This window comes from Myxine glutinosa, chromosome 1 (genome assembly GCF_964187855.1).
Source record: "Myxine glutinosa chromosome 1, kmMyxGlut1.1, whole genome shotgun sequence".
Taxonomy (NCBI): domain Eukaryota; kingdom Metazoa; phylum Chordata; class Myxini; order Myxiniformes; family Myxinidae; genus Myxine; species Myxine glutinosa.
In genome coordinates this window covers 144,607,760-144,626,980 of record NC_136261.1, presented here as the reverse complement: position 1 = coordinate 144,626,980, position 19,221 = coordinate 144,607,760, and the positions used below count along the sequence as shown (strand labels likewise).

Here is a 19,221-nt window from a genome sequence, read left to right as displayed (position 1 = left end):
CATCTATCTATACCTCTCTATATCTATCTACATCTCTCGATATCTCTCTATATCTCTCTATATCTATCTATATCTCTCTATATCTCTCTATATCTCTCTATATCTATCTATATCTCTCTATATCTATCTATATCTCTCTATATCTCTCTATATCTCTCTCTATCTCTCTATATCTCTCTATATCTCTCTATATCTATCTATATCTCTCTATATCTCTCTATATCTATCTATATCTCTCTATATATCTCTCTATATCTCTCTATATCTCTCTATATCTCTCTATATCTATCTATATCTATCTATATCTCTCTATATCTCTCTATATCTGTCTATATCTGTCTATATCTCTCTATATCTCTCTATATCTCTCTATATCTATCTCTCTCTATATCTCTCTATAGCTCTCTACATCTATCTATATCTCTCTATATCTATCTATATCTCTCTATATCTGTCTACATCTCTCTATATCTCTCTATATCTATCTATATCTCTCTCTCTCTGCCCTTTGTCCTCCCAAACAACTCCATGTTGAACGTGTTCATCCAGAACTCCCCTCCCCTCACCCAACCCCCCCCCCCCCCCCCACCCCCACCCCCCCAATAAACTTTTTTTGTTCCTCCCTTCTTCCATATTTGGAATTGGCTTCCAGTGGCTGTGCTATCCCACTCTTTCCTCCATGGCCACAAGCAGGAGGTGCACTAACATGCCATGCAATCACCCATCCTTTCCCACAATCGGGATTTCCCCCATCAACCCAACCCTCTTACTTGCAGTTGAGAGCGTTTACCCCCCTCTCGTTTTCTATTCATTTCCTTGCTTGTGTCAGAGATGTCCCATTGCCCAACGTCAGTTCATACCCTGCATCACCTAGCTCTTCCATGAGCCTCAAACTTGTGAAAAAAAAGTTAATATCGAAGCACAAGAATAATCAAATGTAATTATTCAGTTGGAAGACAAATTGTAAGAGGGGCTATTTCCTAAAATGCTTGTCAATTTCAGCAATTGACAATCAGGAGATGCACTTAATCAACTACACAATAATATGATGTCACTTACTCCTTTGGAACTGGAAAGAAATGCTTGTTTATCTTCCTTTAGTAAAAATTTGCAACTGAAGCTCACATCATGAATTCTGCAGCATCATATACAAATTTTTATTCAACACATCATGGGGATATCAGTACAAAACATAAATGAACTAAACTCTACATTCGCAAATGAGGAAATAATAATTACAAGGAACTTCGATGTAGGAGGTCATTAGGCCCATCAAAGCCTGCGCTAGTATCGCCAACCTATGGTTTTTTTTGTCCTTGCTCGATCCTTTTAAATGCCAAGCATCAACCTTGGATAAATTATTCAGACATGTTCGTGCAAATGATCAAAATTAAAGAAAATACTTTGCAGCTTTCACGTACATGATTTGACTGTCAGCAATCACATTCATTTTGGTCATTTGCACTAATAATTCAGGTTGCAAAATAATTTGTGGCTTGGATAAGGGAGGGGGTGTATAAGTATGTGAAGTTGAATTAATCCATAATGCTCAACACAGAAAAGAATAGGGCACATGCACACTATATAATAACTAGGCACAGTGATATTTAGTGTGAAAAGTGTGCACCTGCACAGACGTTATTTAAATGCAGTTGTAACTGAGATAATAGTTTGTGAGAGTTAAATTCTGTCAGTCAACTCGGTTTCCAACAAGAGCCAAAAGGAGTAGAGCAAAGCATGGCATAAAATAAATAAATAACAATCGTGTTGCTTCGAGCTGTGCAGCAGATATAATTTAATTTATGAAACGAGCATCACACTTTTCCATTCGGGATTGCACTTTTCCTGAAAGGCAATCAATCATTTCGGGAGAGTCATTCACATGCAGTTCATGAAGTCCTCAGGCTATTTCATGCCCAATCCTCAAAATATTTGGCAGCAAATGTCTCTGCCGAAGCCCTCTCTTTGTGCGAATTTTTAATGAAAATCTTTTTCTTTTGTGGCAATAACTCGCACGTTATGTAATGTACACACCATTGTTTGAGACAATAATGCACACAAGGTCATAGCACAAAAGTCTCAGACAAAAGCCAGAGCAAGCATGAACGAGATAACCAAAACAGTCTGGACACCACACCACCTGTAGGTTATAACTGGCATTCTCAGTTTGTCAGTTATGGATGATGATGTTAACGAGGGCTGAGAAACATGTTTATGAAGGACATTTGGAACTCTCAGTTCAGAGCAAGTGATGAAAGTGATTACCTTCTTCAAGTCGAAAAACTTGTGGAATGGTGTTCTTTTAACCATCTCAAACTCAACATCGTAAAGACAAAGGAAATTATTGTTGACTCCAGAAAAACCAAACTCCCATTCAACCCTTAGTTATTCACGATGCTGAAGTTGAGGTTGTCACTTCTTTAAAAAATTTTAGGCATACATATTTCCAATGACCTTAAGTGGGAGATAAACACCAATCACTGTGTGAAAAAGGCTCAGCAACGGTTGTTGTTTCTGACAAGGTTGAAAAGTTTTGGTATCTGCCGCCCTGTGTTAATCAGGTGTCTGCCGCCCTGTGTTAATCAGGTGTCTGCCGCCCTGTGTTAATCAGGTGTCTGCCGCCCTGTGTTAATCAGGTGTCTGCCGCCCTGTGTTAATCAGGTGTCTGCCGCCCTGTGTTAATCAGGTGTCTGCCGCCCTGTGTTAATCAGGTGTCTGCCGCCCTGTGTTAATCAGGTGTCTGCCGCCCTGTGTTAATCAGGTGTCTGCCGCCCTGTGTTAATCAGGTGTCTGCCGCCATGTGTTCATCAGGTGTCTGCCGCCCTGTGTTCATCAGGTGTCTGCCGCCCTGTGTTCATCAGGTGTCTGCCGCCCGATGGTCACTCTGGCTGAGCTCCAGAGATACTGTGTGGAGATGGGAGAAACTTCCAGAAGGACAACCATCACTGCAACACTCCACCGATCTGGGCTTTATGGCAGAGTGGCCAGACGGAAGCCTCTCCTCAGTGAAAGACACCAGAAAGCCCACAGAATCTCGTTTCTCACAGTCTGAGAGTCCTTTAGGTGCTTTTTTGCAAACTCCAAGCAGGCTTTCATGTGTCGAGTTTTTTTTGTAGGCTTCCCCAGATCTGTGCCTCGACACAATCCTGTCTGAGCTCTGCAGGCAGTTCCTTCGACCTCATGGCTTGGTTTTTGCTCTGATATGCTTTGTCAGCTGTGAGACCTTATATAGACAGGTGTGTGCCTTCCCAAATCATGTCCAATCAATTGAATTTACCACAGGTGGACTCCAATCAAGGTGTAGAAACATCTCATAGATGATCAAGAGAAATGGGAGGCACCTGAGGTAAATTTAAAGAGTCATGGCAAAGGGTCTGAATACTTACGTCAATCTGATATTTCAGTTTTTTCTTTTTAATAAATCTGCAAAACTTTCTAAAATCCTGTTTTCTCTTTGTCATTATGGGGTATTGAGTGTCGATTGATGAGGGAAAAAATGAATTTAAACGATTTCAGCAAAAGGCTGCAACATAACAAAATGTGAAAAAAGTGAAGGGGTCTGAATACTTTCTGAATGCACTGTACATGTGTATCGCAAGTATATGACAATAAATTCATTATTATCTTATATTCCACCATCATACCAATTTCTGATCACATGAAGGGGTGAAGCTGCATAACAGCAAGAAAACACAAAATAAAAATGGGAAAAATTCAACCATAACGGCACTCGGTAGAGCGCATACTTCTGCCAGGCTGAACAGTTTACTTTCTGTATTCACTGATAGGCCGGATCTGGATCCAGACTGGAAAACAAAATCGAATTGGCTTGTTCTTGTCACCGAACCAACTCATCCACCTACTTTAGTCCTAATCCATCACAACTTGGATTGGCATCAGCCAATCCGTGGCATCAGCCCACGGGTACTAAAATCCTGCTCTGCCACTCTATCTCACCCTCTCTCTGTTCTTTTCACCCTCTCTTTGGCTCAAGGTCATCTGCCAGCATCTTGGAAATCAGCAAACATTACCGCTTTACACAAAAAGGTGCTAAAACCTTTTCTGTCTTCTACCGACTCCTCTCCGGCCTTGCTCCCCCAGCTCTCTCTGTGCTCTGTCCCCCAAATATTCCTACAGGTCGCACAAGATCTGCCAGCCACCCTCTGATGGTTAAACTGCCGAAATCTCGGCTCTCTGCTCACCTTCACTCTTTCATTCCTCTTTTCTCCCGCCTCTGGAACAAACTCCCACACTCACTTCAATCACACTCCTCCCTCCAGGTCTTCAAAACAGCTGTTCACCAACATCTCTTATCTTCCCCCATCCAAAACCTTGATCTTTTCTACCCCCACTAATTCACCCCAGATCCACCTTGTTTGAAATTCCAACTTCTTTCCTGGAAGTCTTGGCAGTGTCCATATGTTTTATACCTCTCCCACCCCCCCCCCCCCTTCCCATGCCTTCCCCCCAAAGCCCTCTCCCTCCCACAGTTCTTTCGATGTCTCCATGTCTCTCGGTCCCTGCTCTCAAATGTTGTGTTTGTGTCCTTCCCCCTCTCTCCCCATCTTGTCTACCGCTCCCGATGTTATTTGTTTTGTGTGTCTGTTTGTCTTTCTGTGTGATTAATGTTCGCTCTTTCACGAGCCTCGATGTTGTATACAAAAAAAAAAAAAAAAAAAAAAAAAAATACAGATCCTTGCAACAACAGACCAATCAGCCTCCTCCCAATTATCAGCAAAGTCATGGAATCCATCGTTGCTTTGGATATCAAATCCTTCCTCTTATCCAATGGCTTGATCTCCGATCATCAATTTGGATTCAGACAAGGTAATTCTACTTTGGACATGCTGCTTCTGCTGTCTCAACAATGGATGGAGGTCCTCAATGCCAAACAGGAAATCAGAGCTGTCTCCCTTGAAATTTCACGTGCCTTCAATACAGTCTGGCACCCAGCTCTGCTCACCAAACTCTCCTCCCATGGTATCCATGGAAATCTCCTCGCATGGCTTGCGGACTTCCTCTCTGGTCGTAGTCAACGTGTGGCCTTGAATGGATTTCTCTCATCTCCCCCTTCCTGTTCAGGCTGGAGTTCCCCAAGGCAGTGTTCTGGGCCCTGTGCTTTTTCTGGTCTTTATCAATGATCTCACCGACTCTCTGGAAAATCCTCTCTATCTCTTTGCTGATGACTCCACTCTCTGCCGCTCCATTCCTCTTCCCTCAGATCGGCAGTCTGCAGCCTCCTCACTCTCTGAAGACATGGACAAAATCACAGACTGGTCAAACAAGTGGAACATGCCTTTCAATCCTGACAAATCTCACACTCTTACAATGTCTCTCCGAAAAGACCGACTGCACAACCCTCCTATCTACTTTCTCAACAATCCTCTCCAAGAAGTTCTGTCACTCAAGCTTTTGGGACTGACTATCTGCCAGGATCTTTCCTGGGAAAACCACATTTCCAAGCTGGCCTCCAAAGCCAGTCGCCGACTGGGCATCCTCCGTCGTGCGAAGTCCTTCCTTGGCACACCTGAGCTCCTCACCACATACAAGGCTTTCATCTGCAGCTCAATGAAATACTGTTCTCCCCTATGGGCCGGTGCTCCTGCCTCACACCTCGCTCGGCTTCACGCTGTTGAAACCAAAGCTTTCGGAATCATTGGAATCTCCCGCGATGAAGCCAACTCCGAGGGCCTTTCACTCACTCACCGCAGGCAGGTAGGTGGTCTTTCTGTCTTCTACTGACTCCTCTCCGGCCTTGTCCCCCCAGCTCTCTCTGTGCTCTGTCCCCCAAATATTCTGACAGGTTGCACAAGATCTGTCATCAACCCTCTTATGGTTATAAACTGCCAAAATCTAGGCTCTCTGCTTACCTTCACTCTTCCATTCCTCTTTTCTCCCGCCTCTGGAACAAACTCCCCCACTCCCTTCAATCCCACTTCTCCCTCCAGGTCTTTAAAACAGCTGTCCACCATCATCTCTTGTCTTCCCCCATCCAAAACCTTGATCTTTTCTACCCCCGCTAATTCAACCCAGATCCACTTTTTTGAAATTCCAACTTCTTTCCTGGAAGTCCTTGCAGTGTCCATTTGTTTTGTACCTCTCCCACCCCTCCCTTCCCATGCCCCCCCCCCCCCCCCCCAAGCCCTCTCCCTCCCACAGATCTCTCGATGTCCTTGCTCTCAAATGTTGTGTTTGTGTCCTTCCCCCTCTCTCCCCATCTTGTCTACCGCTCCCCTTATTATATGTTTTATGTGTCGGTTTGACTTTCTGTGTGATTAATGTCAGCTCTTTCACGAGCCTCGAGCTTGTACATACAAAAAATAAAAAAATAAAATTTAAAAAACCTTTTGTTAATATCATGCTATATATCGTTTTTGGCCCTATCTCTCAATGGTGAAAAATCACTTGAACATTTAAAATCATCGTATCCTGATCTGTATTCAGATATTCACCAAAATCAAATCAATTTGTCCTTGTCACACATCCGACCTGTCCATCAGGTTTTGTCCGAATCAGTCAATAATGTGTTGACGTACCCTGTTCACAGGCAAACAGATAGCCAGACAGACCGACAGAGGTGAAAACAAAATACCATCCACCATTGGTGGCGGAGGTAATTATAGTAACCAAATCCAGATCCAGATCTTCACCAAAATCTAATCGATTCGTCCTAGTCACACACTTAACCAGTCCACCAAATTTCGTCTGAATCTGTCCATAACTTTTTGAGATAACCTGCAAACACAGACAGACAAGGGTGAAAACAACCTCAGTCCACCTCTGATGGCAGAGATAATTAAAACGGAGGGATTTACGTCACTCCTCATGAAGGGAATGAAGACGTATGGTTTCCCCCAAGTTTTTTCTTCTTTCTTTTTACAATCGCACACGATTTCTTCATTTCTGAGATGTGCATCTTCAAATTTGTCAGGTAGGTACCTTGGCCCCATACACCTAGATATCTTTGTCAATTTTTCGATTTAGGCCCCTGGCCCAATTTCAAGAGATCAAACGTGCAACACTAAAAAGCACAATCTTTTCTTCGCCATTCCATTGTACATGGTGACCCAAAAACATGGAACCCACCTATTGTTGAGCATCTTTCATCTTCCTGATGACAACCTCTTGATTTTTTCAGGTGATTGAAGAAGAGTGAACCACAAAACAGACTACGAAAGTTAGTGACGATTCTTCCCTTTTTAAAGATGCCAGGGAGCATTAGGCAAAACACTAATTCTGTGGATATTTTCCTGAAAACAGATTCCTCGAAGAAGACTCAAATCGAAGTTAAACGTGGGTTGGGAACTTACACTGCACCCTGTAAGTTTACCTGGGTCAAAAAGTTAAAAGAAAAAGGCACTGACACAAATCTCAACAGTAAATGTGTAGGAGGATCAACACATTTGGGATGTCCTCCAAGATGCAAGATCTCCTGAGAACATTGATCTTGTTTGTGATTCAGTAGGCAAAAGCTCTCAGAAATCTCTCAGGAATCAGTCAAGAGCTTGGAATTTACCGTGATCCAGTCAATTGTGATCCACGATGTGAAACTGTATCTGCACAGAATTCAGATTAAATACAAACTAACTGCAGCCCATATGCAGAAAAGAGGGACATGTGCCAGTGGTTTCCAGACAAGATTGAAGAAAAATCCAATTTCCTTGACAATGTCTAGTTTTCTGACGAGGCCCATCTACATATTTTTGGCCATGTAACCTCCAAGGACTGCATATACTGGAGATCAACACTCACGATCTAGTGTTCTAGTGACCTCACCACTCCAAAAAAAATGCATAGCCTGGCAATCAAATCAGGAAACGTGAAATCTTCACCTTTCTGGTATGAAGAGAACACAAGCAAGGCATTGACTTTCAATACGAAATGTTACATCTCAGTTCTTGGGACGTTTTGGAGGGCTCTCGGCAGCCACAGAGAAGTTTCAAGAGAGCAATAATGGTTTCACAAGGATGGAGCCACTTCACACACTTCATAAGATTCACTCAACTGGCTCAACATGCACTTTGGTCATCAGTCAAAGTGTTGTTGTTGAATGGGTCCCACATGCCACACACACAAGATTTGTCACTGGCAAGTTTTTTTTTTTTTTTTTTAAATCTTTAGGGTTATCTGAAGATTAAAAAAAAAAAAATCCCGGTGTGTACCCCGGTTTAGAATAGGTACACCATATCCCTGCGCATCGTAAGAGGTGACCAAGGGTTGGCGTCCGGAAGGGCATCCGGCCATAAAAACAAAGCATTGCCTCAAACAGGGAACCATGATTGTCATGGGGCCCGCAAGGCTAACCCACACTCTAGCGGGGGAAAATGGCCTCAAAACGATCATTCATTCATTCATTTTTTAGGGTTATCTGAAGGATAACATCTACAGAGGAAGGCCACAATCCATTGAAGAACCGAAAGCAACATTTATCGATAACATTTGCTTAATTCCTTCAGCGGAATGCTTCAGTGATCAACCATTTTGCCCATCGAATCCAAGTGTGCTTGCAGCGCCATGGCAAACATTGGGAGCACGTTATTTAAGAACAGTCTTTCCTGGCTTATTCAAGGTAATCTGTGCCAAGAATTGTGCTATTTGAATGACACATGAGGATTTTATATTAAATATTTTGGCTTCTGATTTTGGGGTCTCCCTGTATGAGTCGGTAGAGGGAAAATAAATTGGAAAAATGTGCTTTCAAGAATCAGAGGAGCATAGTTTTCTGGATTTTCAGAGGTGAGAGTTCAAATTTGCTGACAAAAATTAATGCTTTTTGTTTTGGCATACCTGTGCATTTCAACCAAACCAGACAACAAGTTGGCAAAATGATGTTTTACCACAGCCCCGATAGCGAGTATACCGACAATAGTTTGGTGGTGTTTTTTTTGTTTGTTTTTTGTTTTTTGTATACTGAATCGAGGCTCGTGAAAGAGCTCACATTTATTTCACAAACAAATCAACCAGACAAACAAAATATATAAAAAGAGGGAGCGGAAGACAATATGGGGAGAGAAGGGGAAGCACACAAACATAATATTTGAGAGCAGGGAGATGTGTGGGAGGGAGAGGGCTTGGGGGGAGGAGGCGTGGGAAAGGGGGGGGGGGGGTGGGAGAAGTATAAAACACAAGGACACCAAGGACTTCCAGGACAGAAGTTGCTATTTCAAAAAAGTGGATTTGGGGTGAAATTAGCGGAGGTAGAAAAGATCAAGGTTTTGGATGGGGGAAGATCAGAGATGGTGGTGAACAGCTGTTTTAAAGACCTGGAGGGTGGAGTGGGATTGAAGAGAGTGAGGGAGTTTGTTCCAGAGGCGGGAGAAAAGAGGAATGAAGGAGTGAAGGTGAGCAGAGAGTCTTGATTTTGGCAGTTTAACCATAAAAGGGTAGCAGGCAGATCTTGTGCGACCTGTAGGAATATTTTGTTTTGCTTGGCTTTCATCTGGGGTAAAATATCTGAATCTGACTCAAAATTAAGGTTTCTGGCCTAAGAAGCATTTATATTTCAACCAATCTAGACAAAGCTTGGCACAAAAAGTACTGTGCTACAGCCCCTAAAGGTAGAGCAGGTAGAAATTGGTCTGGTGTCTTTCTTTTTTTTTTTCACAGGGACCAGAGGTCAAAATTGGTCACAAAAGTAATGTTTACCCTGCCGATATGATATATTTGAGCCAATCCAGATACAAATTGGCGAAATGGTACCTTGCCACAGTCCCTTCAGACTAACGCAGGTAAACATTGATCTGGTATTTTCCTTTAGATGTTATAGGAATCAAAGTGGAGGGTGGGTGGCCATGTCTGTGATAAGAGTTTCAATTTGGATTCAAATCTCCTAAATGTGTTGGCTCCCCATGTGGAACTGCCTCAACAGAAATAATATCAAGGATGATTTGACATTTACTTTAAAATACTTTTATATTCCTCAAGTTTTCCTGCATTTAAAGGCAAGAAAATATTAGAATGCTGTGAATAAATATTTATTTTTATAAGGGAACAGACACTAATCCAGTTGATTTTGCTACCTCTGCAATAATAAGTGGTCAATCCACGTGTAAATGTTAAAAACTGTTGTAGAGCAGCCCTTTAAAATGGCAAAATGTCAAAAAAGGTATAACAGAGAAATTGATCATAAACAAGCTTCTGATAGAAGAAAACTACACAACTGTGATGTGCATGGATCTCATTACCCATTAATCGTGGAGGCCATGAAGACGAGATAGGGTCCAAGGAGGCTGCGAACAAGAGGAAGGGGGATCGCTGCTGCTTCGTCGATAGCAAGAAGCTCAGCCTGACCGAGTTTCACTGCATCCGCTGGGTGAATGTACTGCCAGGTATAGAATTTACAGAGTGGGATTTAACAAGTGGAAAAATATAATTGCTTCAAATCAATTTACAAATCAGTTTTTTATTCTAAATACAGGCTTTCCTGTGCAGATACAACAGCTCATGGATTATGAAAATGGAAATAAAAAATAAACCTTTAAATCACTTCTCAAAGGTAAATTGGTTCATGTTATACAATTATTTTATCTACTTCCTGTTTAACCCCTTTTGTGTATTTTAACCTAAAAAAACAAAAAACATTAATGTTTAAAAATTCTTTTAAATACAAGGTCTAAGGCTTTTTATCGCTGCACTCAGCAGGGCATTTCCTCAGGAGGAATTTCCTCTTCCCCATGGCTGCCAACCTTTTGGGATAGTCCATGCTCCATCCTTTTATATGCTGACCATTAAGCAAATTTTTTTTTTTAGGGAAACGTCTTGACAAGACCATCTGGACAACCCTCCCATCTACTTTCTCAACAATCCCCTCCAAGAAGTTCTGTCACTCAAGCTCTTGGGTCTCACATTCTGCCATGATATTTCCTGGGAAAACCACATTTCTAAGCTGGCCTCCAGTGCCAGTCACCGACTGGGCATCCTCCGTCGTGCGAAGTCCTGCCTTGGCACACCTGAGCTCCTCAACACATACCAGGCTTTCATCTGCAGCTCAATGGAATACTGTTCTCCCCTCTGGGCTGGTGGTGATCCTGTCTCACGCTGTTGAAACCAAAACTTTCAGAATCATTGGAATCTCCCGCGATGAAGCTAACTCTGAGGGCTTCACTAAATCACCGCAGGCAGTTTGGTGGTCTTTCTGTCTTCTACCGACTCCTCTCGAGCGTAGCTCCCCCAGCTCTGTCTGTGCTCTGTCCCCCAAATATTCCTACAAGACGCAAAAGATCTGCCAGCAACCCTCTTATGGTTAAACTGCCAAAATAAAGACTCTCTATTCACCTTCACTCCTCTTTTCTCCCACCTCTGGAGCAAACTCCCTCACTCTCTTCAATCCCACTCCTCCCTACAGGTCTTTAAATCAGCTGTTCACCACCATTTCTTATCTTCGCCCATCCAAAACCTTGATATTTTCTACCCACGTTAAAACACCCCATATCCACTTTTTTTAAATTCCGTTCTCTTTCCTGAAAGCCTCCAGTGCTGCTGAACCCTGGTGTTGGGCTAGCGGCTAGGGTGTCAGCTTAGGATCCTAGGATCCTGGGTTCGAAACCCGGTCGATCGCTGAATTAACGCCAGGGGGGTTGACTCAGCCTGTCATCCTTCCGAGGTCGGCTAATTGAGTACCAGTTCACTGGTAATTCCCTGCTTGTCGTTAAAGGCGGCAAAAAGGGTTGGCGTCAGGAAGGGCATCCAGCCGTAAAACATTGCTTCAAAAAGGGGACCGAAAAACAACAACTACCACGGATCCCGAAAAAGGCCAACCCCCGCTTGCGGGGAAAAATGGCCTCTAAAGGTGTTTTTTGTTTTTTTTTCTTTCCTGAAAGCCCCTGTAGTGTGCATCTTCTTTATCCCATTTACCTGCCCCAGCCCTCTCCCTTCCACAGATCCCCTGATGTCCCTGTTATCTACTGTTGTTGTGCTTTCCTCTCTCTCTCTCTCCCCCTCTTGTCTCCCGCTCTCTTTATTATATGTTTCATGTGTGTTTGTGCTCATGCTCTTTTGTTTTATGTGTTAGCTCTTCCACAAACCTTGATTTTTTTTTTGTTTTTGTCTTCAAGATCGAGGCTCGTGTAAGAGTCAACATTAATGACAAAAAAAACAAAGGGACACATAAGACAAAATAAAAGGAGCGGGAGAGAAGATGGGGAGAGAGGGGGAATCACACAAGTACAACATTTGAGAGCAGGGACATCGGGAAGTCTGTGGAAGGGAGAGGGCTTAGGGGAAGGAGGTGTGGTAGGAGGGATGGGGGGTGGAAGAGGTTAAAAAAAACAAAACACATGGACACAGCTGGGACTTCCAAGAAAGAAGTCGGTATTTCAGAAAAGTGGATCTGGGGTGAATTAACGGGGGTAGAAAAGATCAAGGTTTTGGATGGGGGGGAAGATAAGAGATGGTGGTGAACAGCTGTTTTAAAGACCTGGAGGGAGGAGTGGGATTGAAGAGAGTGAGGGAGTTTGTTCCAGAGGCAGGAGAAAAAGGAATGAAAGAGTGAAGGTGAATAGAGTCTTGATTTTGGCAGTTTCACCAAAAGAGGGTTGCTGGCAGATCTTGTGCGTCTTGAAGGAATATTTGGGGGACAGAGCACAGATAGAGCAGGGGGAGCTACGCCAGAGAGCAGTCGGCAGAAGACAGAAAGACCACCAACCTGCCTGCGGTGAGGGAGAGAGAGAAAGGCCCTCAGAATCAGCTTCATCACGGGATATACCAATGATTCTGAAAGCTTTGGTTTCTACAGCGTGAGCACAGTGTACCATTTTAAAAGTCTTTGGTATTATTCAGCCAGGGTTTGAATAGCCGACCTCCCTGACTCATAATGGACCTCCAAGGATGTGCAAATATTAGAGGAATAGAATAATAATACATCAAAACTGTAAAGCACTCAGACAAAACATACCTGAATGGTTTGTCGATGCTCATGGTAAATGTTAACTCTTACGACTGCTTTGCTGAATTCTGGATTTGTAGCTTGAATTATTTCATAGTCAAGATGCTCCTGCCATAAAACACAGAATAAATGGTGTTATTTATTGATGCTGTACCACTTTTCTCGAATGAAGTATTTAAGCATCCACTGATCTTTATGTCAGTACTGTGAGTGCACGTACTTCATAGCGCACAGCGTCAAAGCCTTTAAAAACAAACTCGAAAAATGTTTTCAAGTTCTCTGGGCTTGGAGATGTCACAAAGATATTGGAATATCTGAAAACAGAAAACACCAACAAACCATCAAAAAAAAACAGAAGGTATGTTTGACCAGCGCGACATAACCGTTTTGAAAAATCCGCTTTCTGGAAACGTGTTTTCGTGACGTTTATTATTAATATTTCAGTAGAGATGATAATGTTTCAAAAGGCCAAGGAAAATTCAAAAATAAGTATGCGTAAATATAGACACACCAAAATTTAAGTTGACATGTATGCCTGACATTCTCCACCAACTCCTCCACACAAATATTAACGAAACAAATTGATTAATCTGAAATGTATCGCAGTCATCGTATCAGTTACAACTTGCATTGCTATCTCACCCAAAAGCCACAGCGCCGGCAATAGCCAGGCCTAGTGCAGCAGATTTTCCACGGCCACGAGCCGCTGTCAGAGCCACCGTGCTGCGCAGGGTTTTCTCAGAAATTGCCTCAATAAACTTGAGAAGCGCATGAGCCTGTACACAATTGTGGAAAAAGAAAAACAAAGGACCATAAATCTGTGGCAATCAAAGCGGCAATTTAATCTGCAGTATTTTTATTTATTTTTTCAAAATGTAGAAATCTCCCAGGATAAAGGCACACCAACCTGATCAATGGTCCGGCAGCAGTTGATAAGAACACCAACAGGCTGCGTGTCTTGAAGAGACTCTTTCAGATTTTTGAGCTCCAGCTCAGAAGGGCTCATATCTTCACCCTGAAAAAATAAATACTTGGTGAGCAAGTTCTTTGGTAAATTGAAAATGATAGGCAGTACGTTAATGAGAATTTTTTTGTTACTTGTTCATTGCTTTAGAGTTTCATTAATACCACTGCTCGTTGCTGGCCAATCCATGTACAAAGAGCAAACAACAATGGATGGAGCGGAGAGGCAATGGGCATTGGAAAGAATGGAAACTGCCCTGCCTGCAAAATGGTCCCAACAGCATGGCAAATAAATTAACATAAAACCATAACAAATGGAACCGCTAGTCAGGTTCACTATGTTTTATCGTTCAAAATCATGGTAGATTAGCAAACCTATACATTTTTGGAAACGTTATTACATGGAAAATCTGAAAATCAATGTTTACATTTGCCAATTCCGACCAATTCGATTCGACTAATTCGACCAATCGACCAATTCCATTCGACCATTCGACCAATCGCTTCGATCGACCATTCGACCAATTCGATCGATTCGATTTGATTCGATTCATCGAATTTGATTCGATCGACCATTCGACCAATTCGATTTGCCAATCAATTTGACCGACCTTTGCTTGTGTGGAACGGACTGTGAAAACGATGCGGACTATATTGTCGGATACGACACACAGGACAGTGATGACGAACTCTAAATGGCATATTCTGTAATCGTGTATGTTTGATGCCATTGACTGCCTGTGTATATTTTGTCATTGACTGCCTGTGTAGATGTGAAGTTATACTGACTGCATGTGTATATATGATTTTGCTGACTGCCTGTGTATGTTTGGTGATATGAATTATTGTGACACATTTTGATGTTATTAACTGCCTGTACAAAATGATAACATGTATTTGATTATGCAACTTATCACGAATATAAAGACAGTATTTTGCAATTCAAAACCTTTGATTCGTGTCTTACCATTCCCCATAGCACTAATTTGATACTTTCATTGGATTCCTTGTCCCTGAAAATATAGGTTTGGTATATTTTTAAAAGTTTTTAGGGTAATTAGAGGCAGAAATAGAACAAAATATGTATTTTACAGTGGCCATTTTGAAAATCCAAAATGGCCGCCATACAGGTATCTCTCCAAATGTAAACATTGATTTTTAGTTTCCTTATGCTATAACCTTTCCAAAAATGTATAGGTTTGCTAATCTACCATGATTTTGAACGAAATATAATTTATTGACATAGTGAACCTGACTATGCTCTTCATTGTCAATCAGGGCTCTTCACGCTTTAAAAAGTACTTTTACAATGCTTGAGAAAATAATAACTCGAAACAGAAATCACAACTTGCAGACCCTCACATAGACTTGTTTTATATGGTGTATTTTGTGTGGTGTGGGAAGATCCGGATACACATATAACCACCTTTCGAGGCCATTTTCCCCACAGAGCAGGGGTTGGCCTTTTTGGGGCACCGTGGTCCCCTTTTTGAAGCAATGTTTTATGGCCGGATGCCCTTCCTGCCGCCAACCCTGTTAGTCACCTCTTGCGACACACAGGGAATTACCAGTGAACTGGTACTCAATTTGACGACCTCGGAAGGATGACAGGCTGAGTCAACCGCCCTGGTGTTAATTCAGCGATCGACCGGGATTTGAACCCAGGATCCTAGGATTCCAAGCTGCACCCTAACCGCTTAGCCAGCACCAGGCTAATCCAGATATATATATATATATATATATACATATATATATATATTGTTGCGGTTTTGTAAATAAAGGCAACCCCCACCCCCCCTCCCCTCCATAGTTAGTTACACCACAACATGTAGCCGCGCTTAGTTAGTTATTTCTTATTAAATGTGAAGTATAGTCTCCTTCCCAGTGTTAGTATGCGTTGAGGCAGGCAGGATAATGGTAGGCTTCATTGCAGCCTAAAATGCCCTGTCTTGGGCCCAGGACAAGCCTTGCAGGCCCAAGGGAGGAGCTGGAGGGTGTGGCCAGAGAGCAGCGAGCAGCCAATGGGAGCTGAAGGGAGTGGCCGAGGGTGACCAATAAGGGGCTGTCACGACACGTGACCCCAGGCGGCCAAAGGAGGCCCGTGGAACATTCGAGTGGGGAGGTCGGGGGGCTATAAAAGCCGGCCCGGACCCCCGCTCTCTCTCTCTCGTGCAGATGCTGGCTGATGCTCTCTTGCAGGCACTCTGAACTCTCTCTGCCCCGACTCTTTCTGCCTGGACTCCCTGCATATAGACGCTCTCTGCCTCGCTGACCCTGAGATACGCTCCTTAGATTCCTGCTACGTGCACATCCATGATCAACGCCCTGCCGCGAACATCCCCGGCTGTAGTGTCCTGGGGTTGAAGCGATCCTTGGGGGTATCTGCCAAACGAGCCCGTCCAGGCAAACTGCACGAGCGGCCGCGCTTTGGGCGCATTCCCCTCTTCCTTCCCTTCCCTGAACGAATCTGAGGGCCCTTGTCTGGGTTTGTAGGTAAGGCCGTTAAGATTCTTCACTGTGTCCTTTTCCTGTGAATACTGTACATTGTAATAAATCCTGTGGTTCGTTTCCAACTTGGCCGTCATCGTCCTTTCAATATTGGCCGAGCATTGCCCGAATTAAAACAGCTCGATCGGGTTCAATAGTGTTAACGGCACGAGTTACGCGACGCACAACGGCTCGGGCGTTCAATACCAGCATGACTCGTGCGAGGTTCAGACCCCGTTCTCACGGCTGCGTGTGTTGAAGGTACTCGGATCGTGACCGTTAACCCTTCCGCGCATAGCTGCGGGCTCGGCGGCTGGAATTGCTTCGCAATCCGTCCCCCACGAGTGTAGTGTGGGTGGCGGCCTCGTGGACTCGGAGTTCGAGGAGGAGCAGGGCTTAACCCCCCCCCCCCCCCCTCAGTACATCGACGAACCAGAGATCCGCAACAAAATTGGTGTCCGGGAGTGGGATTGGACCTGCAGTACGTTTCACATGCTGCGAAATTACGAGCGAGTGAAAATTTAGTTTAAAAACAAATTTTTTTTGAGTTCGTGCAATGGCTGGCCAAGACGACCAGGTGCCGGTGGGAATAGAAAATGTCGACGAATTAATGACCCAGGACCAGCAGGAACAATTGTTAGAAGGGGGAGTTGATGAGGGTGCAGCAGGAGGAGGAGAAAATGGCGGCGCCTCGCACGTGGCGGCGGAAGCCGAGCCCGCTGTGCAAGCCGGGTTTAACATCAAGTTATTCTTGACTCAAAAAGAAGCATCCATTGAGGTGCAGAGGGAGGAAACAAACAGCAACATGAAGAAGATGGCTAATCGGATGGACACCATGGGGGAGGAAATTGGGCATAGGATGAGCAGGGAGGTAGCGGTGGTATGCGACGAGGTGAAGCGGTACGTGGAGAGGGGTTTGAAGCGGAGCACGGCCAAACTGACTGGGGCTATGGGAGTAGTGACGTGGAAGGTAGAGAGACCGATGAAGGTCGAGTTAGAAGAGGAAATTTTGGGGGCGCAGCAATAAATAGTAGGGGCGCACCGGAAAATAGAGGAGTTAACTTTGGAAAAAGAAGAAATGATTGGAATTGAAAGTGAATTAAGGGAGGAGGTTATGGAGTATGTACAAAGTTCGTGTTCGCACCGTGATGACATGCTTGCTGACCAAATAAAAAGTTTGCAGGTGCTGGAGGAGAAGCGGGGGAAGGAGAGCCCCGAGGTGAGTTGCAATGGCGGGAATGTGTTTGGTGCGAACGGGTCCTTGGCGAACTCGGGGGTTGGGCGAGACCCGGGCGTTCGAGAAGGGCCCATTGTGAGGTGTGAGACTGGTAGTGGTACGGTGTGTGAGAGAGAGTGTGTACCGGAGTGCGTGGAGAGAGAGTGCGTACTGGAGTGTGTGGAGAAAGAGTGCACACTGGAGTGTGTGAAGAGAGAGTGCGTACTGGAATGTGTGGAGAGAGAGTGCACACCGGAGTGTGTGGAGCGAGAGTGCACACCGGAGTGTGTGGAGCGAGAGTGCACACCGGAGTGTGTGGAGGAAGAGTGTGCACCGGGGTGTGTGATGACGGGGTGTGCGAAAGGCGTGTGTGCGCCTGGGTGTGCGAGTATGGAGTGGGTCGCGAGATGTGATGACGCGGCCCAGGCATCGACACCGACCGGGGTAGTGCTTAGCAGGACGAGTGGCAGACGCGACCCCCGGTGAGTTGTGTGCCGTGGGGACTGGAGGGAATCGGTGCTGCGTCGGTCTCGCAAGGACCGGCTTGCACGATTCGTGCCTCCGGCGCCCGCACGGTATTGTTGGCGCCGTACCGCGGCAAGGGCGATCGGCGGGTTTTGAGGGGAGGTTTGGATTTTCGGAGCCACGCACCTTACCGGGTGAGGAGCTCTGACCGTGGCCGGTTGGGCCATCGTGCGTGGGACCGCAAGGCCCCGCGCAGGGATGGAGCCCGACACCTGGACCCATCAATTCCACCCCCCTCGGATCGTCAATGTCGGACGAATACCACCCCATACAGGCGACCAACCACCCGCATGGATCGCTCGGCCCTTCGGGGCCGAGCCGTGACAAAATACCTCCATAGATGGGGGCTCATAGTTCAGAGGACTGGGGGGAGTAGTGCACCCCACATGGGGGAATGGTAGTGTAACCATTCCTCCAACAGGGGGGGCATGAGCATTAGTTTAGGGGGATGGCAGTAATAGGCCCATGGAGGGGCCAGCAATGGTTGCCTCCATGGGGCACCGAAGCTAGCCGAGGGAGGGCTAGGATAATGATAGGGATTTAGAGCGACCAGAGGGACAAGGATTAAGTAGTGACACCTGAACTGTAGAGGGGACGTAGAGAGTTTAGGTGGTTGTTAACAAAGGGTGTGCGTAGTGTGAAGGGACGACGAGGGAAACACGAGTTTTAGGGGAAATTAGTTAGATAGATGATGCTGTGTGTTTGAGGAATTGTGTGTGAGAATAAATGGAATTGTGTAATGGTGTGAAAGTAGTTGAGGTGTGAGAATAAAAGGTGTGGAATGCATGGTGTGGAATAATTGGAGTGGAATGCATGGTGCGAAGGATTGAATGGGGGGAGTGGAACCCATTTACGAAAGCCCGGGTGGGTTGTTTAAAGCTAGGTAGAGGGTGCAGGTAAATTGCATGGATATTGACACTTGTGGTGCTGATGGTAGAACGTAGTGTTTTGTGAGGTGCATGAGGCGGTGGAATGGCTGGGCGTGTGGTTTAATTGGTAGTTATGGTTATTGAGGCACTCCGTCACTGGTAGCCTGTCGGCCAGGTAAGGCCGCAGGTAGGCTCTGGGAGCCCGTTAGGTTAGCGTGTGAGTGGGGCCCGAGGATCCAAGGGAAGGACCCGGGTTGCCCAATGCCAAGGTGGGCATC

The 19,221-nt window shown here is 44.8% G+C and overlaps 1 protein-coding gene across 4 annotated transcripts in view; it reads right to left on the bottom strand.

The window, feature by feature from the left end:
• Positions 1-19,221, bottom strand: part of NAT10 (N-acetyltransferase 10) — a 268,591-nt gene that overhangs the window by 205,962 nt on the left and 43,408 nt on the right. For all 4 annotated transcript variants that reach the window (XM_078777865.1, XM_078777875.1, XM_078777870.1 and 1 more), the window contains exons 9-13: positions 13,791-13,898; positions 13,526-13,659; positions 13,104-13,197; positions 12,893-12,991; positions 10,185-10,321 (exon numbers count right to left, since the gene is read on the bottom strand). In XM_078777865.1, coding sequence (XP_078633991.1) covers positions 10,185-10,321; positions 12,893-12,991; positions 13,104-13,197; positions 13,526-13,659; positions 13,791-13,898 — 572 coding nt within the window. The remainder of the gene's footprint in view (positions 1-10,184; positions 10,322-12,892; positions 12,992-13,103; positions 13,198-13,525; positions 13,660-13,790; positions 13,899-19,221) is intronic.